The sequence below is a fragment of the Epinephelus moara genome, chromosome 9, assembly GCF_006386435.1.
Source record: "Epinephelus moara isolate mb chromosome 9, YSFRI_EMoa_1.0, whole genome shotgun sequence".
Taxonomy (NCBI): Eukaryota; Metazoa; Chordata; class Actinopteri; order Perciformes; family Serranidae; genus Epinephelus; species Epinephelus moara.
This window is the reverse complement of record NC_065514.1, coordinates 29320362-29343125: the sequence shown is the minus strand read 5'-3', so window position 1 is coordinate 29343125 and position 22764 is coordinate 29320362. Positions and strand designations below refer to the sequence as shown.

Sequence of the window (22764 nt, the reverse complement as noted above, 5' to 3'; positions counted from 1 at the left end):
AAATATAAATTGTTGTTTTTTCGTTATCTTAGAATGAGCTCTTCATATCTACATAGGGAGTGGGTCCTCATTCACAGAGACGGTCATGTTGCCTGTTGCATGCTTCTACAGTAGCCCAGAATTGGCAAACCAAACACTGGCTCTCGATAGGGCCATAGCCATTATCGTGTAGGCCAGCATAGTTTGCATCCCCTTCGCAAGGAGCTGGACAACGTCAGACAAACACAGATTTGTGACGTGAAACTGTTTTATTCAGTATTTTTACTGGTTTGAATCATCTGGTCCATTTGTTTTGGAGAGGAAGAGGCCTCTGTTGATAAATTGTTTCCCGGTAAAAACCTCCTGAGAGTTTTGAGCTTAAGTTATCAGAGAAATATGTTGAGCACACATTAGCAGGTGCTGGGCTGCAACAAGCTGAACAGCTTGAGAGAAACACTGATTTGTAACATGAAACTGCTTTAATCAGTGTTTTTACCAGTTTTACTCACCTCGTCTCACGCTTAGCACGTGGGAGAAGTTTTAGCTGGTTGCAATCTGCAGTCCTCACCCCTAGATGCCACTAAATCCTTCACACAGCTCCTTTAATGATGTAGAGTTAGATGAAAAGATTGACACCATTCTCTTGTCTGCACTGTAAATATATACTGTAAGCTGCTGGTTAGCTTTGCTCAGCATAAAGACCAGAAACAAGGGAAATAGCTAGCCTGGCTTGGTCCAAAGGCAACAAAATCAGCCTGTGGCCTTGTGTGTAACTTTGTTTAATGGACAGAAATGCGAGTGGTTTTCATCTTCTCATCTAACTCTCTGCCAGAAGGTGAACAAGGTTATTTTCAAAAACGTTAAACTGCTTCTTTTTAACACCTGTACCTGTTGTGGAAATTTGAGGAAGTTGAATCACTTTGCTTCCTCTAGTCTAAACTGTCTGTTGATGAGCTCCTGAGAGGCTTTTTCAGTGCGTACACTATCATGAAGCTAAAATGCAGATGTTGGCTTAACTTCTGTCCCATGACTAATTATTGTTTATTATTTGGATATTGAAATGGAAGGCAGCATTTGCCTACGTCAAAAAAGAAGACAAGCAGTATGATATATTGAGATGTCACAGGTTGGCTGTCTGCCGTATGACAAAAGCAAGACTATCCCCAGGGATCGTGTAGCATGTGTGTGTGTGTGTGTGTACGTCTAGCTGTTTGCATGGCTCAGCTCCAGGGAGATGACTCCAGCCTGTGACTGTCTGCTGCAGTAAACAGCGTCGGAGAATAATACATCACATGCTCCTTCCCTCTCTTTGTCCCTCTTCCTCTCGTAGTCTTCTCTCATGTATAGAGTGTGCAATCTTTGACCCCTGATCCTGAACTCCAACCAGACCCCCTGCCCTTATCAGTTAGGGTGATGCACACTGGACTTGATTAATGTGCTCCTTCCTGTGTCTGATGAGCCCGGCTGTGTCCCCGACCTGAGTGTTTTTGTCATAACTCTTGCCTGATAGATTTAGGTCTTTTCCTCTTTCTCCCGTGGCCCACAAACTGGATAACAACAGTCTCTCTCCCTCTCTTTTCATGACGTGCTCATGAACTGTTATCAGGCAAAGACTACTATAAACAAGAGAGTCACCAGACCCAGTATTGTGTTACATCTTATCTCCAGGCCTGCTGATTAGCTGGACAATCTAAACAAACATTAATCCAACCTTTTAAGTCATTGCTTTGCATTTTATGATCCTTCTGTTGGTTATGTAAATTAAAAAGTGGATAAAAATGTATCAAAGCAAAGGCTGTCACTGATTACTGCCACCACTCTCCCCCATTAGGACTCGAAGCAGGTGGTGGAGTCCTATAAGTCTGGGTTCGAGCCCCCAGGAGATGTGGAGTTTGAGGATTACGGCCAGGCCATGAAGAGGACGGCGTCTGACACCAGCCTGTCCAACTCCAGAGATGTCAAGGAGAAGCCCAAGGAGAAGAGCAAGGGCAAACTGTGGCCTTTCATGAAGAACAAGAACAAGGTAACACATAAATGCACACTTAACACGGCGCTCGAACGCACAACAGAGCTCCGCTGGTTTTAGCGCATTTCGTTTTACCTCATTTGGAGGTCATGTTGCACTGCGTGGGGTTTTTGTGGGGCTGGGTGGAGGGGCTTATAGGTTGTGTTATGTTGGTTTTGTCTAGTAATAGAAAATATATGTGTTCAGTGTCACATTTGTAATACCTGTCACATTTGTAGTACTGGTTTCATATTTAATTTAGTTTCATTTTGTGTAGATTCTTTGACTTTCACTGAGCTTAAGAAATTCGTTGCTAGTTCATGTTAGTATTGCCATTTTTGTTGTTATTATTTGCCACCCGTTTCCTCCTCCCTGGCGATCACCCTCACCAATTTTGGAACCTTCCTTCTTGTAACACACACTAATGCATTTCTACTGTCATCCTGTGGATGGACTCAGATATTAACTCGATCTGAAATAACAGTTTCCTTTGGCCGTTTTTTTTTTTTTTTTTTTTTTTCCATTGACTGGTGATCAACTCTTGAGTAGCCTCCTTCAGTTTCCTGCTTCAACTTGAACAGCAAAACTGATCTCTGACTGTCTTATGGGCTGGTGGCACTGTCGGTATTGAATTAGAGCAGAGCATGAGTGAGTAATCGTGTGTGTGTGTGTGTGTGTGTGTGTGTGTGGGAGAGAAAGGCTGGAAGCAAGTGTGTGCAATGCCAGATGAGAAACCCCAGCGTACTGACTGTATGTGTACAGGAAACAATGTTTTAACTCACTGTATCCAAAAGCAAGGCATACAGAACAGTATGTTTCTATTAATTGTGCTTGATGTACTCAGGATTAATTTTCTATAGAAGGTTTTTGGGAGCACAGACAGCCATACAGAGAGGTATTTCTATTTTACATGCACACATGCATGCAAGCATAACAGAAACATACTGATTTTAAGTTTTATAGAAACAGGGTTTTGGGTGGTTTCCAGTCTCTTTGCTTTTGAAAGAGGGGTTTCTGAATCACTTGCCCATGCATGCGCATCATGTGGTGTCTTAGAACTCATCTCCGCTTCATTCTGTAACTCCACAACTACTTGATGAATAATGCAGTCAGATGTTTGAGGACAGCGATAAGCAATTAGATTTCTCAGATGATGACCTCAAATTCAGCTGCTGATATCCTTGGGGAGGTTGTGAATTTCTCGTCCTAGCTGGCATGTGATGAGGTCGGGAAAGAGGGAATAAAAATGAGAAGGATTTCTAAAATGGAAGCCTGCATGCGCTTTGACTGAAACTCTTTGCTGTTTGCTTTGTTGCAGCCGCTTGCTTTAACACATTTTTCGCTTCCTACTCATTCTCGTTCTCTTCTTTTTAACTGTTATTATGTTTTTATATGTTTGACTTTTTTTTTTTTTTCTCAACAACATAACAACTGTTACACTAGGTCTGACGTGCCCTTGGTTGTCTTTTAATTTCTGTTTGGGTTTTCTGTTGTGTGTTTAATTTTTTAATATTTGTAGGAGGCTTATTTATTTCGTTTTGTGTTCCCTCCTCCTTTTTCCTCCTTCTGTCTTTTTTCGTTGGATTCTTGCCCCCTTCTTCTTCTTCTTCCATGTTTTTCCTCCTCCTCCGTCACGGCTCCCTCTCTTACTGGTAGCTTATGTCCCTGTTAACGTCCCCCCACCAGCCCCCACCTGCCCCCCCAGCCTCATCCCCGCCCTCACCCTCTGCTGTTCCCAACGACCCCCAGTCTCCCAAGCAGCACAAGGAGCCCCTCTCCCACCGCCTCAACGACTTCATGACCTCCAAACCCAAAATGCACTGCCTCCGGAGCCTGAGGCGAGGGGTAAGTGTGTGTGTCTGGCAAGCTTTGTGCACGTGTGTGTTTGTCTCTACACCTTTACCTGAGCTCTGTACCTGCTACACTGTATGAGTTAAGTGATATAAAGGTGGAATCTTTGGGTCTATTCTTTACACCTGTTTTGAAGGACAGTATGCCTACATGGTATCAAAATATAACAGGTGATTGAACATTACCTCAGTAACGAGATGCATCTGCATGTAGGCAATGTGTCCTCAATTACAGATTAGTCACATTGGTCCATTACAGCTTTCATTTTTGCATTTTTCAGTGCAGAATTGCTTTTTAAATTGGTACTGTTATTATGGTATAATGTGTGACACCAGCAGTACAACAGGCCTTTCACCTTTACTCATACAGTGCTATTTGCTTCTGTAGCATGCTTCTGTAGCGCATAACTATGAATCCATCGTACTTGTCTGACTCACCAGCAGTCTCTCCATCATGTCCCTCTTCATATTAACTCTGTGCTCACTGTGACAGTCCCTCCTCTCACCCACCTTCCCCCTTTGACAGAAATGAGCAAGACGCCTGAGCGGTCTTGGCAGTAGCATGGAGACTGCAGTAGCTCCCTGCGCACTTCTGCAGTCTATGCTGGAGGCAGATTTGTTTTTTTGCAAGTGATTTAAGGAAAAGAACATCAAGAAGAGGGCTAAAGATCACAATATGAACAAAGTAACGGGTTGTGGATATGGCAGCAGGCTGACTTCAGTCACCCTCCCCATGTAGAGGGAGAAGAGCAGAGTAATTTTAGACAGCTTCCCGGAGGGTGGCTTTATCAGCACCAGCCTGATGGGTCCTGGTGGGTGTCATCACCAGTTCCCGTTGTTAAGTCCAGTGTGTGTTGTAATGGAGTTGCTGGGCTGGGGCAGGTCCTAGCACGCCTTTCCGTAACGCACTTCACCCTTCAGTTCTCTCTGACCTCAGGAATGGGCGGTAACTCACGTGTTCCTTCCAGAGCCGATAAATATAGTTTTTTGTTTACGCTCATATTTTGAAAGGGCAGCAGTTACTCAAAGTAAAAACACTTGTATGAATCGGTTCTAACATGACGTCTGAAAAGGCACAAGAACAATACGGTTGCAACAGTGCAGTGTGTGTGTAAACATACCGTAGAGGAAATGATTGAAGGTCGGCAGAAAAAGGGGGAAGTGTGTATTTTTTCTAGCGCTGGGCAGATTGAGCAGGAAGTGCACGTTTCTGAAAGCGGAAGTGCTGAAACAGCTCTCGAGAAGAGCGATAAAAAAAGAGTTGAATCAGATGCATTGTTTGTCAACCATGGACAGATTAAAGAGATTGAAGTTTGACCTTACTGTAACATTTCATAGCACCAGGAAAGGGTTGAATGAAGTCAATGAGAGGTTAGAAACCGTATCAAAGCAGAAACCCCCCCTAGAGATTCAAAGACTCCTCTTCATATCTCATGACAGTGCATTTAATTAATTTACTCACTTTTTCATGTCTCATGGCAGTAACATGTTTATGTTTTCCATGTATATAGATGTTTAATATAGAGTACATTTTTACAATATGATTTCTCTCTGTTTGAAATAAATCCACCATATGTTATAGGTAACTAAAAGGCAATATAGGACACAGGGTTAATCCAGTAAAATAACAACAAGTCTTTTCAGGACACCAGCCCTACTGCCACACTGACATTTTGGGCTAATGCCTCTGAACAGCTGCTGGTAGAGTGTCAGGGCAATTCCTCAGCTCTCGCACAAACAGGCCTGCACCCATCTGGTCAAACTAACCCAACTAGCAACACTTTATCACCAGTACGACAGTATCTACGCTCATTTTGAGAGGAATATTTTATCTTTAACAGGGTATCTGCAGGTTTGTAAAAGCCTTATAGTGAATCTGTCAGTTTTACTAAAAAAAAAAAAAGTCAGTCAAGAGACATTGCTGCACATTACTTATTTTCCTATAATTGAAAAGTAATGATGTTAATAAAAATGTAATAAAAGAATGAATCATCAATCTTTTTTAGATCCTATTGATTTAATACATTTATCATAGAAGTTATTGTCATGTTCCATTGGAAAATACTGAAAAAAATAATATAATAACAAAAGTGTAGCTTATTTTGTCCCCATTGTACTTTAATATTTTTACCGATATGATACGGATGGGAATTGATGCATTTTATTGATACCCATGCCATTATCAATTTGACTCGATTCTTACTTGATTCCTCTATTGATTACTGATCAATTTTCTGTGTGGAAAAAAAGTAGGCCTACACCCTTTGCTCACCCATTTCCCCACCCTGTGCAGCAAGTATCAAAAGGGGAGCTGATGGGTGAGTCAAGCCTGCTGTAAACTAAGAGCTGGCTGTAGCAACAGTCTGTCTGTCATCATTTGAAATGGATGAAATGAGAAAATATCTGTAAGGCATGATTTCATTTAGGCTTTCTTAGTCAAGTAAATATCTGCTAAGCCTGCCTGCTCAGTGCTAATGTTATTATAGCAGAATATTTGCCCTCAGTAACAGATGTGCTGCTTGGTTGGGAAGCAGTGGCACTTTTGCGTAGAGTTTCTAATACAAGGCTGCCCTGGACTTTAAGCCCATGGTGCTTAGAGAAATGCTTCAGTATGTTGCTGGTGTTTTTACCTTTACTTTAAATATAATTTAAAGACATTACAAGCTACACTGTTGTCATCTTTCTTCGTGAAACCACACCTTGGACTGTTTTTTCCTCTCTGTCATGACTCCATCTCGTTGCAATTTTCCTGAAGTTTTGCAATGCACAACTGTCAGAAAAACATGCCTGTATCAGTAAAAGGCATTGCTTATCTTGGAGGCATTTGATTCCAACTGATCAGACAATTTAAAACCGGTTATTAACTGGAACCAGTTCTCGATTCCCATCCCTAGATAAAATCATGAAAAAGGAATTAAATTATATGTGGTATTTAAAAAGCCTTAAAAAGTCTTAACTTCCTGCAGAAACCCTGTTTAAAGATTCAACAAAGCAAAAGCAAGATTTAAAGCCAATGTTCTTTTATATTCTGTGGTTACAACTGCAGGTAAATCAAGAAAAAAATATTTTATTCCTCTCCCACCTCCTGTAGGGGAACAGAGTATCACATTAGGGATTAGAGTAGTTGTGCCAGTGGAGGTGGGGTGTTGTGTCTCACTGCACAGTGGAGGGATGTCTACCCCTGCAGGAGAGCCTTTGTGTGGTGCATATTAGCTGTCTAATCCATCCACAGTAACTGTGTATGTGTTTTGTGCGGGAGGTAAAAAAAGAGACAGCGTATGTGTTTTTGGGAGTCAAATTAGGACAGTATACAGTATAAGAGCTTTAAGACGTCACTGCTGTGTTCTGAGTTCTAATTGACAAAGCTGTGTTCTCTCTGACGACCACCACAGCAGCAATCCCCGCGCTCGCTCATTTGTCACAAAGAGCTTATGAAGAGGACTCTGGGTCGGCCCACATATGCTTTCGAAGCCAGGCAATATGTTGTAAGTGTGTGTGTGATGGGCATCAGTGAGTACCAGCGGTGTGTGTGTGTGTGTGTGTGTGTGTGTGTGTGTGTGTGTGTGTGGTGCAGGTGATTGGAAGAAAGTGTGAATGAAAAATGATTGTGTGCGGATGTGTGTGATTAGTAAAAGCCATGTACAACACATGCAGTAGCCTTGTAATCATTTATTTTGTGACTCATTCAGTCTCTACAAGGAGATTATTTCGTCACAGTTATTGAGGCCAAATTTCCTCACAAAGGAGGCTGGTGTCTGTGCCTGGCTCTGTATTGATCACATGGCTCTGACTTGTGTAGAAACAGGACGAATGATCAGAGAAGATGATGACTTCATCCCACATCACATGTACCAGCTTGAGGTTTCTTGTTGCTCGCTGTTGTCCTGCAGCTGTTTCAGGGCTCCCCCCCCCACCGAGCATCTACAAGGGGTCAATTCACAAAGTGTCACAAGCACCTGAGGATGTGGGGGGTTGTTGGCTTGAGGATGAAACTCATTCATCCCTCCCAGCGATAACCCCCTCTTCAATGTTAAAGTCTCACTGTCAGGTGGATGTGACATTAGGCGAGGTGTTGGTCACACTTTGATTGTGGGTTTAGCCTACAGTACCCAGAATTCACCCCTCCAGGGCTTTCTTTGTGCTGGTGTGCCATGCTGCAGCAGTGTTCCCTGTCTGTAAGGACCATAATATATCTGTATATCTATGTCTGTCTGGGTGGTTGGAAAGAGTTCAGGTAGATCTGTGAACCAGGGCCTGTGTTTATCAAACTTCAACTACAATCACTCTTAAGAAAACTCAAAAGAGCCACTAAGGGAGTAAAAAAAATGCTGAAAGTGGGGAATAAAATGCATGTATCATGTGATTTACTCCTACTTACAGTATAGTGCAACTCACAAGTGATTGCATGCTTTTTCAGATGTGTGCTCAAAACAGGAATAGTCAGTTTAGAGGCAAATATTTACCCTGCATCTGTCCTGTTGTTCATTCTTTTAAGAATCCATACATTTTACTCAGTGATATTTGTTCCCCACTAAAACATATGTAATTAAAATGTTTAAAAAGTTATATTTATTTGTGAAATGGAAACAAAAAGAAAATGCAGCAGGAGAATATTCTGCTGTAAAATCCGATCAAATGTTTAAAACAAATGCAAATAAACATGCCTACGATAAATATATGAATATAAAAGAATACCCTGTAAAGATAAAATAAAGCTTGTTACACATGTTTTTATTCATCATGACCAATGATATTTTGAACACTCACCCTGCCAAATCATGTCCTCACTTTAAGGGCATTTTTAAGTTTTAAGAAACAGGAGATATAGCTTTTACTCTTAAACCTATATTATATAATTCTAGGGAAGTCTCAGTCAAAACAACAACAAAAGACAGAACAAAGCTGCCATGGCAGTCACTTTGTCCTGATTCCTTCAGTGTTCATTGTTCAGGAGGTTTTTACTGGGAGCCGAAGTATCCGCAGAGGTCTCTCCCTCTCCACAACAAACAGACCAGGTGATTTAAACCAGTAAAAACATGGAATAAAGCAGTTTAAGTTAAAATTCAGTGTTTCTCCAATGCTGTTTTGGCTCGTCGCAGAAGGGCTGGCAGCCCAGCTCCTGCTAACGTGTGCTCACCTTTTTTGTCTGATAACTTCAGATCCACACATTCAGGAGGTTTTTAACGGGAGCCAAATTATCCACAGAGGTCTCCTCCTTTCCAAAACAAACAGATCTGGTGATTTAAACACTGATAAACCCTGAATAAAACAGTTTCATGTTAAAACTCAGTGCTTTTCTGACAGTGTTTGGCTCAGGTTTTTTCTCTGATAACTTAAGATACAGACATGTGATGGCTTAAAATTCTTCATCTGGTTAAAACATATAGTCAAAAACGACAAAGATCTTAAAAGTTTGTCCTAAATTTTTTTGCTTAAAACTAATTGAAGTCCATTTTTGACAGTTTCTGGCAGACGACCACAATCTTGACGCATGCGCAAAGAGGAGATGACACCACTGACAGGCAATAGCGACCAAATGACACAGACCATATCCTGAATAAGAGTTACAGCATTATATAACATTGGTCTAGTCCTTTTTTAGACAAAAATGGTACATATGATATCTTAAAATGTGTTAGACGGAGTACAAGTGAAGGATTTTTACAGATATCTTTTACTTAATTTGAAAATTTCACCTCTGCATGCCTAGATTTTAAGCCAGAATTTCTTTTTTAACCAGGGTCAGTAGAAAGTGAAACATATGTGACCCACCAGAAACAGAAAAAGTGCCCTAACGAGATCCTAATTTAGTGTTTATGAATCCCTTTTATTTCTTATACTTTCACAGAACATAGCCTCGGTGATATCAGTGTGTAAGCGTAAATTTAATATTATCTTTGTGCTCTGTAAGTAAAGCTTCACACACAAGACAATAATATAGCATTAGGGAGGTGAGAGGGAGGATCACAAGGCGTCATAACGAACACCGTAACAGGCCATTCCAGGTGGATGACTCGATTAGTGGACTAAAGTGAGTGGAGCTCCTCAGTGCACCAGCCTGTGAGCCTTTAACAGGATTACAAGTCATCTGCTCCAGCTCTACCAGCCAACGGTTGTTAACCTGCCCTCAACTCTGTGCTTTGTTTTCAAAACATAACCAAAAAAATCACTCAGCAAATGATTCTGAATACACTCTTACAACACTTTCTTTTGTTCTTTTTACTCTATTTGCCTCTTAGTTCATGATTACTCTTTTTTTTTTTGTATTTTCACTCAACCACTTTTGTTTGAGGTACATGTATCTATAAAGAAAGCTTGATATGTGTACACAAGTGAGTTTGAAGGTGTCCTTCCAGTTTGTCTGTGCTCAGCATCTGCCTCCATGTCAACGTATGGATCTGCTGATGTGTTTATGCTTTTGGCGCCCTCTGCTGTCAGTTGCGTGTCATTGTAGTGGCAGCAGAGCAGGATCAAGAAGTAAAGGATACATCTGTCCCTGTCGCAGTCACCACCCCTCTACTTCTTTTTTTTTTACATTTATTTTCATCTGTCTTTCCTTAATTTTTTCCCCATTCTTTACTTCATGCTTGTGCAGTAGGTTGGCTTTTTGCCAACTTATTTTTCATTTTTCATTAATCCATTATATTAGAAATGTTAAACTTCACCACATTGGAAAAGAGTGTGTGTGTGTATGTGTGTGTGTGTGGGGAGTTATTGCTGAAATTATTGCTGAAAAGGAAGGGGGGGGGGGCAACTTCCATGCTTGCAGTTGCAAATCCTTCAGCATCTAAGCACTGTACCCTCTTTTCAGTGGTGAAGTTTGGCAAAAACACGTGTAAACAATATTTGTTTTTAAGGAGAATGAAACAAATGGCCGCAATATTCTGCTGATGTTGACTGTGTTCTCTTTCTCTCTCCTGCTCCTCGCCATTTCTCTCTCCTCTCCCCCCCCATGAAGCTTTCTCTCAAGCTGGTAAGCATGACCGTGTAACCTCACGACCGTAGCGGCATGACCATAGCACGCATGTCACGTCCTCCCAAGTAACACAATGTTAATAACGTTCTGTACGCCGTGTGCTCTTTTTTTTTTAATTTTTGGATTTAAGTTGATAATTTAATCTTTGCTGTGGCACAGCGATGGACCCCAGACTCATGTCGTTGTCTCATTTGTATGCTATTTTTGTTGTCTGTTTTTTTGTGTTGTGGTTGTGTTTTCGTCGTGTCTCTCCCAAACTGTGTCTGTGGTCTCTGTGGTGCAGATCACACTCAATTCCCACGTCCGGAATCTCATTGAGGTGATCAGATTTACTCTATGTTTTGCCTGTCTGTCTCTTAGTCTGTCTGGTAGTCCCTCTCGTCTCGACAAGTTGTATGTCCTTGTAACAAACACTAATCTGATCTTATGTAGTAATTGCTCACTCATGTGCTCACACTGCATGCTGATATTTTTATTTGTATACAGTAAAATGCTGTTGTGTAAAACTAACACACTGTGAGAGAACTGTATAACTGCAGGCCTCCACAGAATATCAACTCGCATTAATGTTTTCCTCAGAACAAGACACACTTTAAGGATTAAAGGAATAGTTTAACATTTTGGGAAATAAACATTATCACTTTCAAGGTTGATACCACTCATACATGTGCACTAAACATGAAGCTATAGCCACCAGATGCTTAGCTTAGCTTAGCTTAGCTTAGCATTAACACTGGAAATGGAGAAACAGCTAGCTAGTCATTACCAAGTGGTCAAACACTGATGCTATGGGTTTGGTAAATATTTGTATTGCATTACAGATAGGACACATCTTTTTTAGTTAACATCTGTTTTAGTGAAAAACAAACAATCTTAAAAAGCCAGGCTTTTCAGTTATCTGAAATGGCATAATATCTTATGATATGAAATATGCCAAAGCTTGATTAAGATATTTTGTGTTTTTTGAGGTCGGTGCATATGCAGCCTGTTTTTGCAGTCTCTTTTATTGTTGGTTGCCCAACAGTCTCTTTGAAAACTGCCAGATATATAATTTCCTGATAATGGAAATTCACCATGATTCAATAAAGTCGTGTATTTTCCCATTTCTCCTTCAAAAAGTATAAAAATGTGCCCATCAGATCCTCCAAAAATGATCTACCATGTTAAATATTGTTACTTTACAATATTTAATTTCAGTGTCTGCTTCCCTCCTTTTATATTTCTCAAGATACAGATTTTAAAATGAACTTAGCTACTTTTGAAAATTTTAAACTCAAAAATTATAAATTGACAAATTTGATTATTTTAGCATTTTATTTTTAGTCAGTTGTTTTTGTTGTCATTATGCTTCTATTTTTCCTTATATTTTATTTATTTGTTGTGCAATGATGTATTTTTATGTTATTTTTATATTATGAAATATATTTTCTACAACTTTTATAATGAAAATCTGGAGCATACATACTCCATGTAATAAATCTATTCAATAAAGCTGAATTAAAGGCATGCAAATTCTGACTCTATAAAGAGCCCTATCTAACAATGTGTATTTGTCATAAAATAATTCCAACAATAGAATGACAGTGTCCAATGCATGTACACAACTTTGTGCTCACAATCCCACAATGCATTGCATCACATTTTAGAGATATAAAAATGATCAATACACCTGTCAGATAGGATGCAAAATGATGATAATAAACAAGTGTCCAATATCCCAATTTACTGCTCACAGCTGAGTCAGTTCCTGAGGAAGTGAGCAGGAAATTACTGCTCCCGGTTCATCTTTGGACAGAGCCAGGCTGGCCGTTTCCCTCTGTTTCCAGTTGTTATGCTAAGCTAACCACCAGCTGGCTTCATATTTTAGGGTACAGACTCCAGAGTGTCTCTCTGCAAGAAAACAAATAAGCATATTTCCCAAAATGTTGAACTAAGCTGACTTTGTAATGATAATTAAATCAGTATGTACACCTAGTTACATAGGCTACAGAACAATCAGTAAATTCTTATTCATCCTAAATTTATCACACTACAAACAACAAATGACTTCATGTCTGCCCATAGTTTTAGTTTGGTCTTACATTTTACCTAGATACAGTCATAGTGTACTTATCTGTCTTGGGGTACATAGAGAATGTAAACACTAATAATGTAGACAGGAGCATGTCTGCATGATGATTGACACGATCTTTGTTATATTGCATGTCCGGTAAGTGTTGCATGCCGATACAGGGAAAAAGGGTAAGGTTGCCATGGAAACCTAGCTGCTTGTGTTTGACCCGGCTCACGTGCAGTGAAGTTGGTAGCTCCAGCAGTCATATATCCTGTGGTGCCGCTGTGACCCATCTCAATGAGATCCAATCAGGCCTTGATCTATTCAGTCAGTGCACATTTTTCTTATTTGATAGACTAAAGCAACACACATTCTTCTTTTCCTTTTTTTCACTTAAAAACTCAATGACAGACCATAGTATGGAGCCCAAAGTGTTCAATATTAAAGGGATACTTCACCCTTGGTTATCAGTTACTCACCCTGTGTTCATTTAATTCCTAAAGAAATCATTTTTTCTCATATCCCTCCACAGTGAAATAAGAGTCATAACATGGAGAAAATTCTCGATGAATTGAAAACATTCAATCAAAAAATCTGTTACCAAACTCTCATACACCTCATGCAGTATAATCCAGGTCTCATTTATCCAGTCATATGCTTCATACTTCCTGAACAGACAGCCCTCTCCAACAGGGCATTGACTGAAAGGGAAACTTGTCTATACTCTCTTCAAAGCCAGACTCCATTGCCCAAAAACAGTAATTTCACCTCGCTGAATATGGGAGTTGCTGGTCAACAGTTGTCTTGATTGGTAGTTTGTATTACTGTGTGACTTTGGTGAATCTGAACTAACCCTTCGAAACACCAAAGTCACACAATAGCACAAACAAACTAACTGATTGAGGCAGTGGTAGACCAGCAGCTCCTGTGTTCAGTGAGGTAAAATTACTGTTTTTGGCAATGGAGTCTGGCTTTGAAGAGAGTATAGACAAGTTTCACTCTTAGTTTAGTTTCCATGTTGGAAAAAGTTTTCTGTTTTGGAAGTACTGAGCATTCGACTGGATTAATGAGGCTTGGATTATACTGCACGAGCTGTGTGAGAGTTTGTAAACGGATGTTTAGATATAGTTTTGCTGTTGTTAAACACAAAAGTGTATGACTTCAGTTCAAAAAGAATTTTCTCCGTTGTTTGGATTCTTCGTTAATCGGAGGCATGCGAGAAAAAAATTAAGTGTAACACAAGCTGAGTAACTGATACATAAATGATCATTTGTAGGGTGAAGTATTCCTTAAAGTTGATAAATATTTCATAATGTCTCAATGCAAGAAAAACTATTTAAGCTCAGCTTATATTGATATGTCATCATTATTATTTCTACAATACCAGGGTTTTATTGGAGGTCAATTAGCCACATTAGTAGAGTGGCTTTAGGATTGGCAATATTTGTCGACCACTGGGGAAAATTATTTTACAGAAAGACAATGAAGCCCTCTTACTCAAGTGATGCCCTGACATTTTACCTAGCGCCACCATCAGGTCAAAAAATGTAATTTGTCCAGTACACTGGTTCATGACCAGACACCTGCAAAATGAATGACATTCACACCAACTTCAGCTGATCTTTGTGTTAAGTAATAATCAGCAATCAATCAAAGGTTAGCATGCTAACACACTAAACTGAGATGATGAACATGGTAAACATTATACTTGCTAAACATCCACATTAGCATTGTCATTGTGAACATGTTAGCATGCTGATGTTAGCATTTAGCTTAAAGCATGTTGGTTTATCAAGCAGTTGCCAAGTCTACTGGCAGGCTTGAGGCATGTCATTGGCTGAAAGTACGAAATATGGAAAAATTACATAATGAAAAAACAGACTTTTGAGAAAATGCATTTTGAAATAAATTAAAATATTGAATGAAATAAGAATGAACTCTGTCAATACAAGAAAAAGGGCTCTGCTTCACAATAATGAGTTGGTTTTCATTTCTATATTTTACTTTATGTATTAATTTGATTATTTATTCAATAATGATGTATTGATTTGAGTTTTTAACTATTTTGGGCTCCATACAGCCCTGCTAGCAGCATGTCAAGGCAACTTTCAGAATACTGATACATAAAGTCCACAGGAAGTTTGAGAGACCGCCGAGCAGTATGACTCATCAGTCCAGTGTTACAGACTGGAAGCCTCCTCATCAGGAAATATGACCCATGGCCAGCCAGAAAACCTTTCACTCTCACACAACCTCAAGAACACACAGTCCTGTCAGAGAACAGCCCCATTAGCCAACACACCCTGAAACACTATATGAGCAATAATAGGATGCAGCTAGTACTTTATTACATTTCCGATGTATCCACAGAGAGCAGTAGATTAGACACGGTGACTGAATAGGTGAAAGGCCTCGAGTCTATACACAGACAAACATCCCAACTCTCAGTGAGTGCGTGTTAGAGAGCGGCTGCAGTATCTCCTTCAGGTGAATTATGTGGTTAGAACATAACAAAAGCTCCATTTGTGGAGCTGTTATCCATTTATCCCTGAGTGGTTCACTGGGTTTACAGCAAAGGGAGATACTGCACCTAAGTAGGAAGGACCCCTGTCAAACAGCAACACAACTGTTATGACTTAAAAAAGTTGCTTTTCTTCATCTTATGGTTTCTCTCCATCTCTTTCCCATTTTCTTCTGCCTCTCCTCCTTCCTTTTGCTCTCTCAGGGCTCCGGACCAGAGGACTTCAGCCACCTGCCACCAGAACAGAGGAGGAAGAAGCTGCAGGGCAAGATAGATGAACTCAATAAGGACATTCAAAAAGAGATGGACCAGAGGTATTGTTTTTTGTTTTCAATTCAGAGCTTTTCCCACCTGAATATGACAAGCAATGTTTGTGTTTACCTTGGTTACACCTAACAAAGATTTGTTCTGACTCCCAGGGATGCTCTAACTAAGATGAAAGACGTGTATGTGAAGAACCCTCAGATGGGAGATCCGGCCAGTGTAGACCCTCGGCTATCAGAAATAGGCCAGAACATCGAGAAACTTCAGTTTGAAGTGCAGAAATTTGAGGTTAGTCCGGTGCCAGTCTTGAGCTCTCATTTCTCTGTGAGTGTTAGTGTTGGCGAAGCTTTCTTGTTTGGTTTATCCGAGACACTAAATAATGAGGAGTTCAAACACACGTCTCCAAGCTGGGGTGGTTCCAAAGAAGTCTGCCGCTCGTCCATATTAGGAGAAGATGTGATGCAGCTGGAGGGGCTGGCCAAATGTTGGAGCTCTGCACAGGGAGAGAGGAGTCCCAGAACAATGGCCTAGTTTAACCTTGTAAAATAAATGGCAAAAGAAGTGCAGAGTAAGGCGGAGGTGTTCCTCCTGTGAAGGTTCGTGCCAAATGTAAAGGCCATCTGATTCACCAACAACTAAAATTCCACGCTTAGAGTTGCTCTGTAAGAAAGAAGGTGAGCTTCAGGCAACACATGCATAATTATTGTGTGTGTTTCAGGGCTGGTTAGCAGAGGTGGAGGAAAGGATGCCATCCAAGAGCGATACACACCGGAGAAGTGGACTCTATGAGACCCAGAACAACACAACAGTGAGCACCAACTGTGCACAGGACAGAGAGAGGTATGGTATACTCTGACAAACCTCCAAACATCATGAAACATCAGTCCCACACCCCTGAGTCGTTACACATCTTATTTCTTCGGAGGAAAACTATGTATGTTTTCACAGTATATTTACTGTGTGTGTGTTGGCCTTTGAGCAGCCCGGATGGCAGCTACACAGAGGAGCAGAATTCAGAGACTCAGGTCAAAGCAAACATCAACCCCATCCCCCCCACCTCCACCACGCCAGAGTTTGACGATGAGTTTGATGATGAGGAGACCCTGCCCACCATCGGCACCTGCAAAGCCTTGTATCCATTTGAAGGTAACAAGAGTCAAACCCTCTTACAACTCAAGACTAACTCCTGCTGACTTTAAAGATATCAAAGTACATGTGCGCTGTATTTCTGTGGTGCAGAGTGGAGGAATTCGATGACTCTGAATGAGGAGGAGGAAGGGTGTGACCTTTCTGTGGAAATGTGTGGAGCAGAGCAGATAGAAATACACTCATTTCCTCGGTACACTATTTTCAAAATCGGACTTGGCAAATTCTCAAAGTGTGTGCAGATCAGAAGTGGTAAAGAACCCTGATCGATCCGTGGGATGATAAATGCTGGTGACCTCCTTTGGAGAGATGTGATGAATTCTCCACAAAAAAGGGGTCAGTTTTCTGAGTTAAAACGGGAGATTCCTTCCTCACTATGAGAGGAGAAAGACAACACAATTATAAATCAACGATACCAGATATTTAATGTAAAAAATAATGGCAGACAGCGTTAATTTGCTCTGACTGAGATATTAGAATTGCACACTACTGACAAATATATTTTTGAAATTTATTTCTATATTTTTATACAACTACATTGTATCATTTGAAACGTGCAATCCTACAGTTGCTCATTCAAGATTAAAAATGAGCAGTCATTCTCCTAGCTGCTGCAGTACTCATAAATAATATGTTTTTTTTAATATATATATATATATATATATATATATATATATATATATATATATATTTGGAGAGATTAAATTAAGACGTGTCATTTAAGTAGTAAGACTGATTGTGAGCATGTGGTAGATTGGTGTTAAAAAAAGTTGTGACTTCCTTCCAGGGAAGGAGATGGACGGCAGGCTTAGTTTGCGGGTTGATGTTCTGCTTCATATTTAAAGTTTTGTGGTGTATATGCAGGTTAGCTGACTCACTCTGTAGGCTAATGCAGCTCAATGACTCACACTTGTGAAGTTGCAGTATTATGATTATATTTTCGTACCACACATCAGCTGGTCTGGCTTCCTCTTGGTTTTCAGAAAATTTCTTTACAAATAAGACTCACATCTACATAAAATTATTTCCAGGTAGTTCGCAGAGGAAAGATAAAAACTGATCTTGCCTTTTGTCCTATGTGTCCCTCCTCGCACAGGTCATAATGAAGGCACCATCTCAGTGGCAGAGGGCGAGCTGTTGTACGTCATAGAAGAGGACAAAGGAGACGGCTGGACACGAGTGCGCAGGAACGAGGACGAGGAGGGATATGTCCCCACATCCTACGTCGAGGTCTTTTTGGAAACAAATGCCAAAGGTGCTATGACATACATTTAACTCAGCAAGTGTGTTTTTGTCACTGCGAGTCAGTAAGTTTCCGTCACTGCGACATGAGTGGGGCAAGTGTTGGAAATTAAAGATTGTTACTGGTAGCTCAGATAAGAGAATACCCTCCCTTTCTCACACACACACACACACACTTCCTGTCTGTCCCGGAGTGAAGCACCAATCAGATTTGTCCATTGTGCCTCATGACAGTTGGGACAGTTGTGGCTGATAGTGTGAGTGTGTGTCACTGTACACTGTTACTGAGCTCTGAACAAAACATTTGGAAAGAAATAACACTGAATGCGAGCTGAGCCACGCGGGTGTTGTGTACAAGGAGTGTGTGAAAGGAAGCTTGTTGTTCCTCACCTCCCATTCACTGCAGTGCCACCTAGTGGTCATAGAAAATAAAACATGACACCCTCAGTCAAAGCTTAGCATGATGGGACAAATCACCCACTGACAGTGATCACATGTACATTTCAAATACACAGTACTTGATTTTTATACATATATACATATATATATATATATATATATATATATATAGTGTTTTTGTTAAGATTTCAGATTACAGCCACTCAAATTAACAGTCACAAACTCAGAAGAGTCAGTATGATAGTAAATCAGCTGAGTGAATGTATGCAGCATCTGAAGTGACGATGACCATCAAGTGAAAGGTCCTGTGTGTTACTTGTTGTACCCTCAAAGGAAAGCATGCTCGATGTGCAATCATGCAGATGTAATTTAAATCAGCTGTAAAATGTGAATACATATTAAAAGATATTTTTGTAGGCTAAACAGAAAAAAAAAAAACAGAAAAAATGCGCCCCTTCTCAAATGTTGCATGCTGTAGATTAATCATAGTGCTGTTACAACATGAGGAAGTTGTGAAAGTACCCCTGGTTAGGAGTCATTTTGTAAAAGTATTGACGAAATCAAACTAATATTCCTCTTAGAATGTGCTTTCTTTTCTTTTTTAATCCACCTTTTTTAATTGATAGTGTTGGGCTGTTCTGGTCCTTTTTCTCCAGGCCAGTGGTAAAGGAATAAAGGATTGAGAATTAGCTGTACTAAGCTATATGGTGAGACTGGGCTGAGATATGGAGCTGGTCGTGACTTTAAAGCTTTGTGGTGTCTTGCGGCACCTCTGTGAACCGTGCACTTACTGTAAAAGCATGGTGTGTATGGCCTCTGTGTCATTTCACCTCACTGCTCCAATAACATTCTGCACTACTTCTCAAGATTGGCACTGACGCAGAAATCACCTCTTTCATAACTCATCACACAAGCCTTTGTTAAACTTCCTTTCATACTTTTTAATCAGCTTCGGTGGCTTGTTACTGGCACAGCATGGGGTTCTTATGTGCAGGATGTCACTTCACGTCAGAGCTGTAAATACACATTTCATGTCTCTGTAATTTTGTTATTGAAGAGCATTTGAAATGTGTTGCATGCTGCTGCATTTGTGGGATTTTTGTCCTGATCATGACCTGGTTTCAGCATGTTGTGACACGGTGAAGTGGCTGCATTCTAACATGCATTCAAGCCAGATGAAAACTGAAGTGGAAGAAGCTGAAAGGTTTTTAGTTACACAGATACATGTTTGGGTTGTGGAGGTCTTTCATACATTACATTCATGCTGACATCACAGTATAGTCTGTCAGTTTGAAGTAGTTTCATATATGCAATGACTTCTCTCTTCCTCCTCTCCATATCTGAATATTTGGGTTGCTGTCGATTTTCCTTTAAAGCTATCTAACTTTTCTTTTTCTCATTTTTTTTTTGTTTGTTTGTTCGTTTTTTCTTTTTTTTTTTTTTAATTGCAGATTCCTAAAAGTGTGAGGCTGGCTGAGGAATGGCAGGGCAAGCAGCCTCGGAGAAACCACCATGTTCCTCACGCGCTCACAGTCAGAAAGTGACAGATGACCCCGAATCTATAAAGAGAAAGACGGCCGATTTAGTACGCATCTCAATTTCCAAACCATTACAAAAACTTATCGGCAGCGCTGTGCTTCCCCCGCAGAACTCTGCGATGTGAAGCCACGATAAGAGAAATCCATCTAAATTATAGAGCTCATAACCTTTTCCATTCTTAACACCCATACAGCAGTCACAACCACAGTATCCAATTTGCTTTGTGTTGTTTTCAGCAAAGCTTTGCTTCTTAATGTAACTAACTCCGCTTGCACCACGCGCGGTCATGAACGTGGCTGTTGGCTTCCTCGCTCTGAACGCCCCCCCTACCCGCTGGCTCTGCCACTTCTCTTTCTCCTTACCTTTGCCCCCATTGCACACACACACATGGCAGAAGGTGTGGTCAGAGACAGGACGGAGACCAGCGGGAGCCTTACGGACACGAACACCTTCATCAAGCGGTGTGTATGTGTGTGAGTCATGAACTCCTCACTCACTCTCTGACTCAAAAAAAACAAAAAAACACCCAGGGCTCATCTACCTTCATCTGGGGCTTTAAATATCTCACCCTCCCACTAAAATCAGCTCCATATTTGCAGGTTTCAGAAGAAGTAAAGGTGCTAATCATCTATCTGTGTGTTCTGTACTTCTGGTTTATGTTCTGTGTTTGTCTGAGCTGAATGCTTGTACGTATGTCCTGTTCTAAAAGTGTTGTAATGTCCCATTCTCTCCACACCACCACGATCACCCCTACATATCCAGGAGCAACTGGGGGGAAAATGGATCGTTCACCATCTGTCTCATTCTACACTTCCTGTCTTGTCACTGGTGTCTCCTCCTCTCTCTGACCACACCCTCCCTCACCTCCACAGCCCTTGTCCCAATGCGGCTCAGGCTATCCCTTGGCTGCTTTGAGCGGAGCGCCCTCCCACGCCTTTTTTTTTTTTTTTTTTTTTGCAACGGGGGGCCTCTCAGCGTTGTGGTGTGCTGCATGCTTGCCCTGTCTTCCTCCTCGCCCCTCTGCTGGCAACCTGGAGTAGGTGGTTGGGGTGTTGGGTCAGCTTACACCCCCTCCTTGCCTCCAGCCTTTCTGTTCAGTTAACCCTCATTGCCTGGTCGTACTGTTTGAATTAACCTGAATGCTACTGTTTGGGTTCGGTGCCTGTGGTTCCTTTTTTTATTTAATATATCTCTTTTCTTTTGGTTCAGAAAGCATGTTTTTTAACAGCGAGCGAGTGATCTCCTCCCAGTGTTCCCCAGTTTACTCTCAAAAACTGTCAGTAAAGGACGATAGGGACCCGAAACGTTGCTTTCTGAATGATCTTATGCATAGCTAGGTCATGGATGTCTTGTGCATTTGTTTTACTGTAAGTACACAGTACGGTATGTTTGTAAAAAAAAACTGTTAGTATTGTTATGTTTTGATCAGAGTGTCTAACGCAAGTTGTTGTTAGTTTACAGTTAATCAGCCTTGTGGAAATGTCTCCACTCGGTCCAAGCAACCCAAAAATACAACCTATGAAGATATGATTTACACCTGATGTTAACTGTCTACTGTATATGAAAATATACTGTGATCCATATTTTCCTGTGAGTTTGTGACTGAATTGTGACCCAGAATCACCTGTTTTTGGGCCTTAACTCTGAGAGAAAGGATGATGTCAGCTGTGGTATGATGGAAGAATTAAGATGTGATTATCTCAAAAAAGTTTGGGGGCAAATTTCAGAGTTTTTATAATCATACAATATGTCCACTGATCCCCCCCTTCTGCTCAACGGCACATAATGTACGTGATTTTAACTTTTTTTTGTTTTATATTTGATGATGATGAAATCAGCTTTTTTTTTCTTTTTTTTTTAAAGCTGGAAGTCTATGATGTAGCTTATTCTGCCTGAATGGGACTAAAATCCCTTAACTGCAAATATGAGTAACAATGAAATTGTTTTGAATGAAGCCATTCTCACAGATTCATCTGATGCAGCATGTTACGAACACTTCTCAAACGCAGGAGTGACGAACATATTGACCATCTGGACTCTTGATGGAAGGAATGATCAAATCTCTGCTGAATCAAGCCTAAAAGTACCATGTTTGCTTTTCCACCACCCGTCGCCCGCTATGTCGAGATATCAAACAAGCCACTTTTGTTCATTACATTTTTTTTTGTTTTCAGTGATAAATCTGATGAGGCGCAGTTCACCGCTTTGAGCGCAGCAGTAGCTTTATAGTAGCCATCTGCCTGCCAGTGCTCTGCAGTCAGACCACCACAAACCTTTGAGTCGATGCCCCAGAATAACCTGCCTGTACAGCGGAAATGGCACGTTGGAATTAGAGAGAATATATATGAATATATAAATAAAGTTTAAAAAGGAAAACATCTATTTTAACTATTGAGAGTCTTACCATTACTTTATCTGCTTTGCAAGGTAAGACTTTTTTTCCTTTGTAAGGTCTACCAAATGGTGTGTTTTTGCACTTTTTCGTTTGTGTTCCATTTGGTAGCCCATGCTTGTGTTTTGGAGCACTGAATACTTTGTATTGTGTTTACCGTGCCAATTAAATATGCCTGGAAAGTTAATGATGTGGTTTCGTGGCTTTGTTTTCCTTCTCTTGGGAATTTAGATACAATCAAGAAGAGCTACAAGCCCACGCTGTCAATCATCACCAACAACAACTGTGAGCGCAATTATCCACAGTTATTAATTCTGTGTTTATGAGAACGCACTGTTGATGTTTGCAGACTGATCAAGTCTGGAGATAACGATTTGTGATTTAATTAAATGGAGATT

General features: G+C 40.6%; 1 protein-coding gene across 13 annotated transcripts in view; it reads left to right on the top strand.

The window, feature by feature from the left end:
• LOC126395228 (formin-binding protein 1) overlaps nt 1–22553 on the top strand; it is a 69319-nt gene extending 46766 nt beyond the window's left edge. For 2 of the 13 annotated variants that reach the window (XM_050052522.1, XM_050052523.1), the window contains exons 9-17: nt 1811–2002; nt 3641–3829; nt 10793–10807; nt 11094–11129; nt 15589–15698; nt 15804–15936; nt 16367–16488; nt 16631–16794; nt 17891–18069. In XM_050052522.1, coding sequence (XP_049908479.1) covers nt 1811–2002; nt 3641–3829; nt 10793–10807; nt 11094–11129; nt 15589–15698; nt 15804–15936; nt 16367–16488; nt 16631–16794; nt 17891–18069 — 1140 coding nt within the window. Of the gene's footprint in view, nt 1–1810; nt 2003–3640; nt 3830–10792; nt 10808–11093; nt 11130–15588; nt 15699–15803; nt 15937–16366; nt 16489–16630; nt 16795–17890; nt 18070–19886 lie in introns of those variants that run through there. The other 11 variants (XM_050052524.1, XM_050052529.1, XM_050052526.1 and 8 more) reach the window with 11 other exon arrangements.
• Nucleotides 22554–22764: the final 211 nt, after the last annotated feature.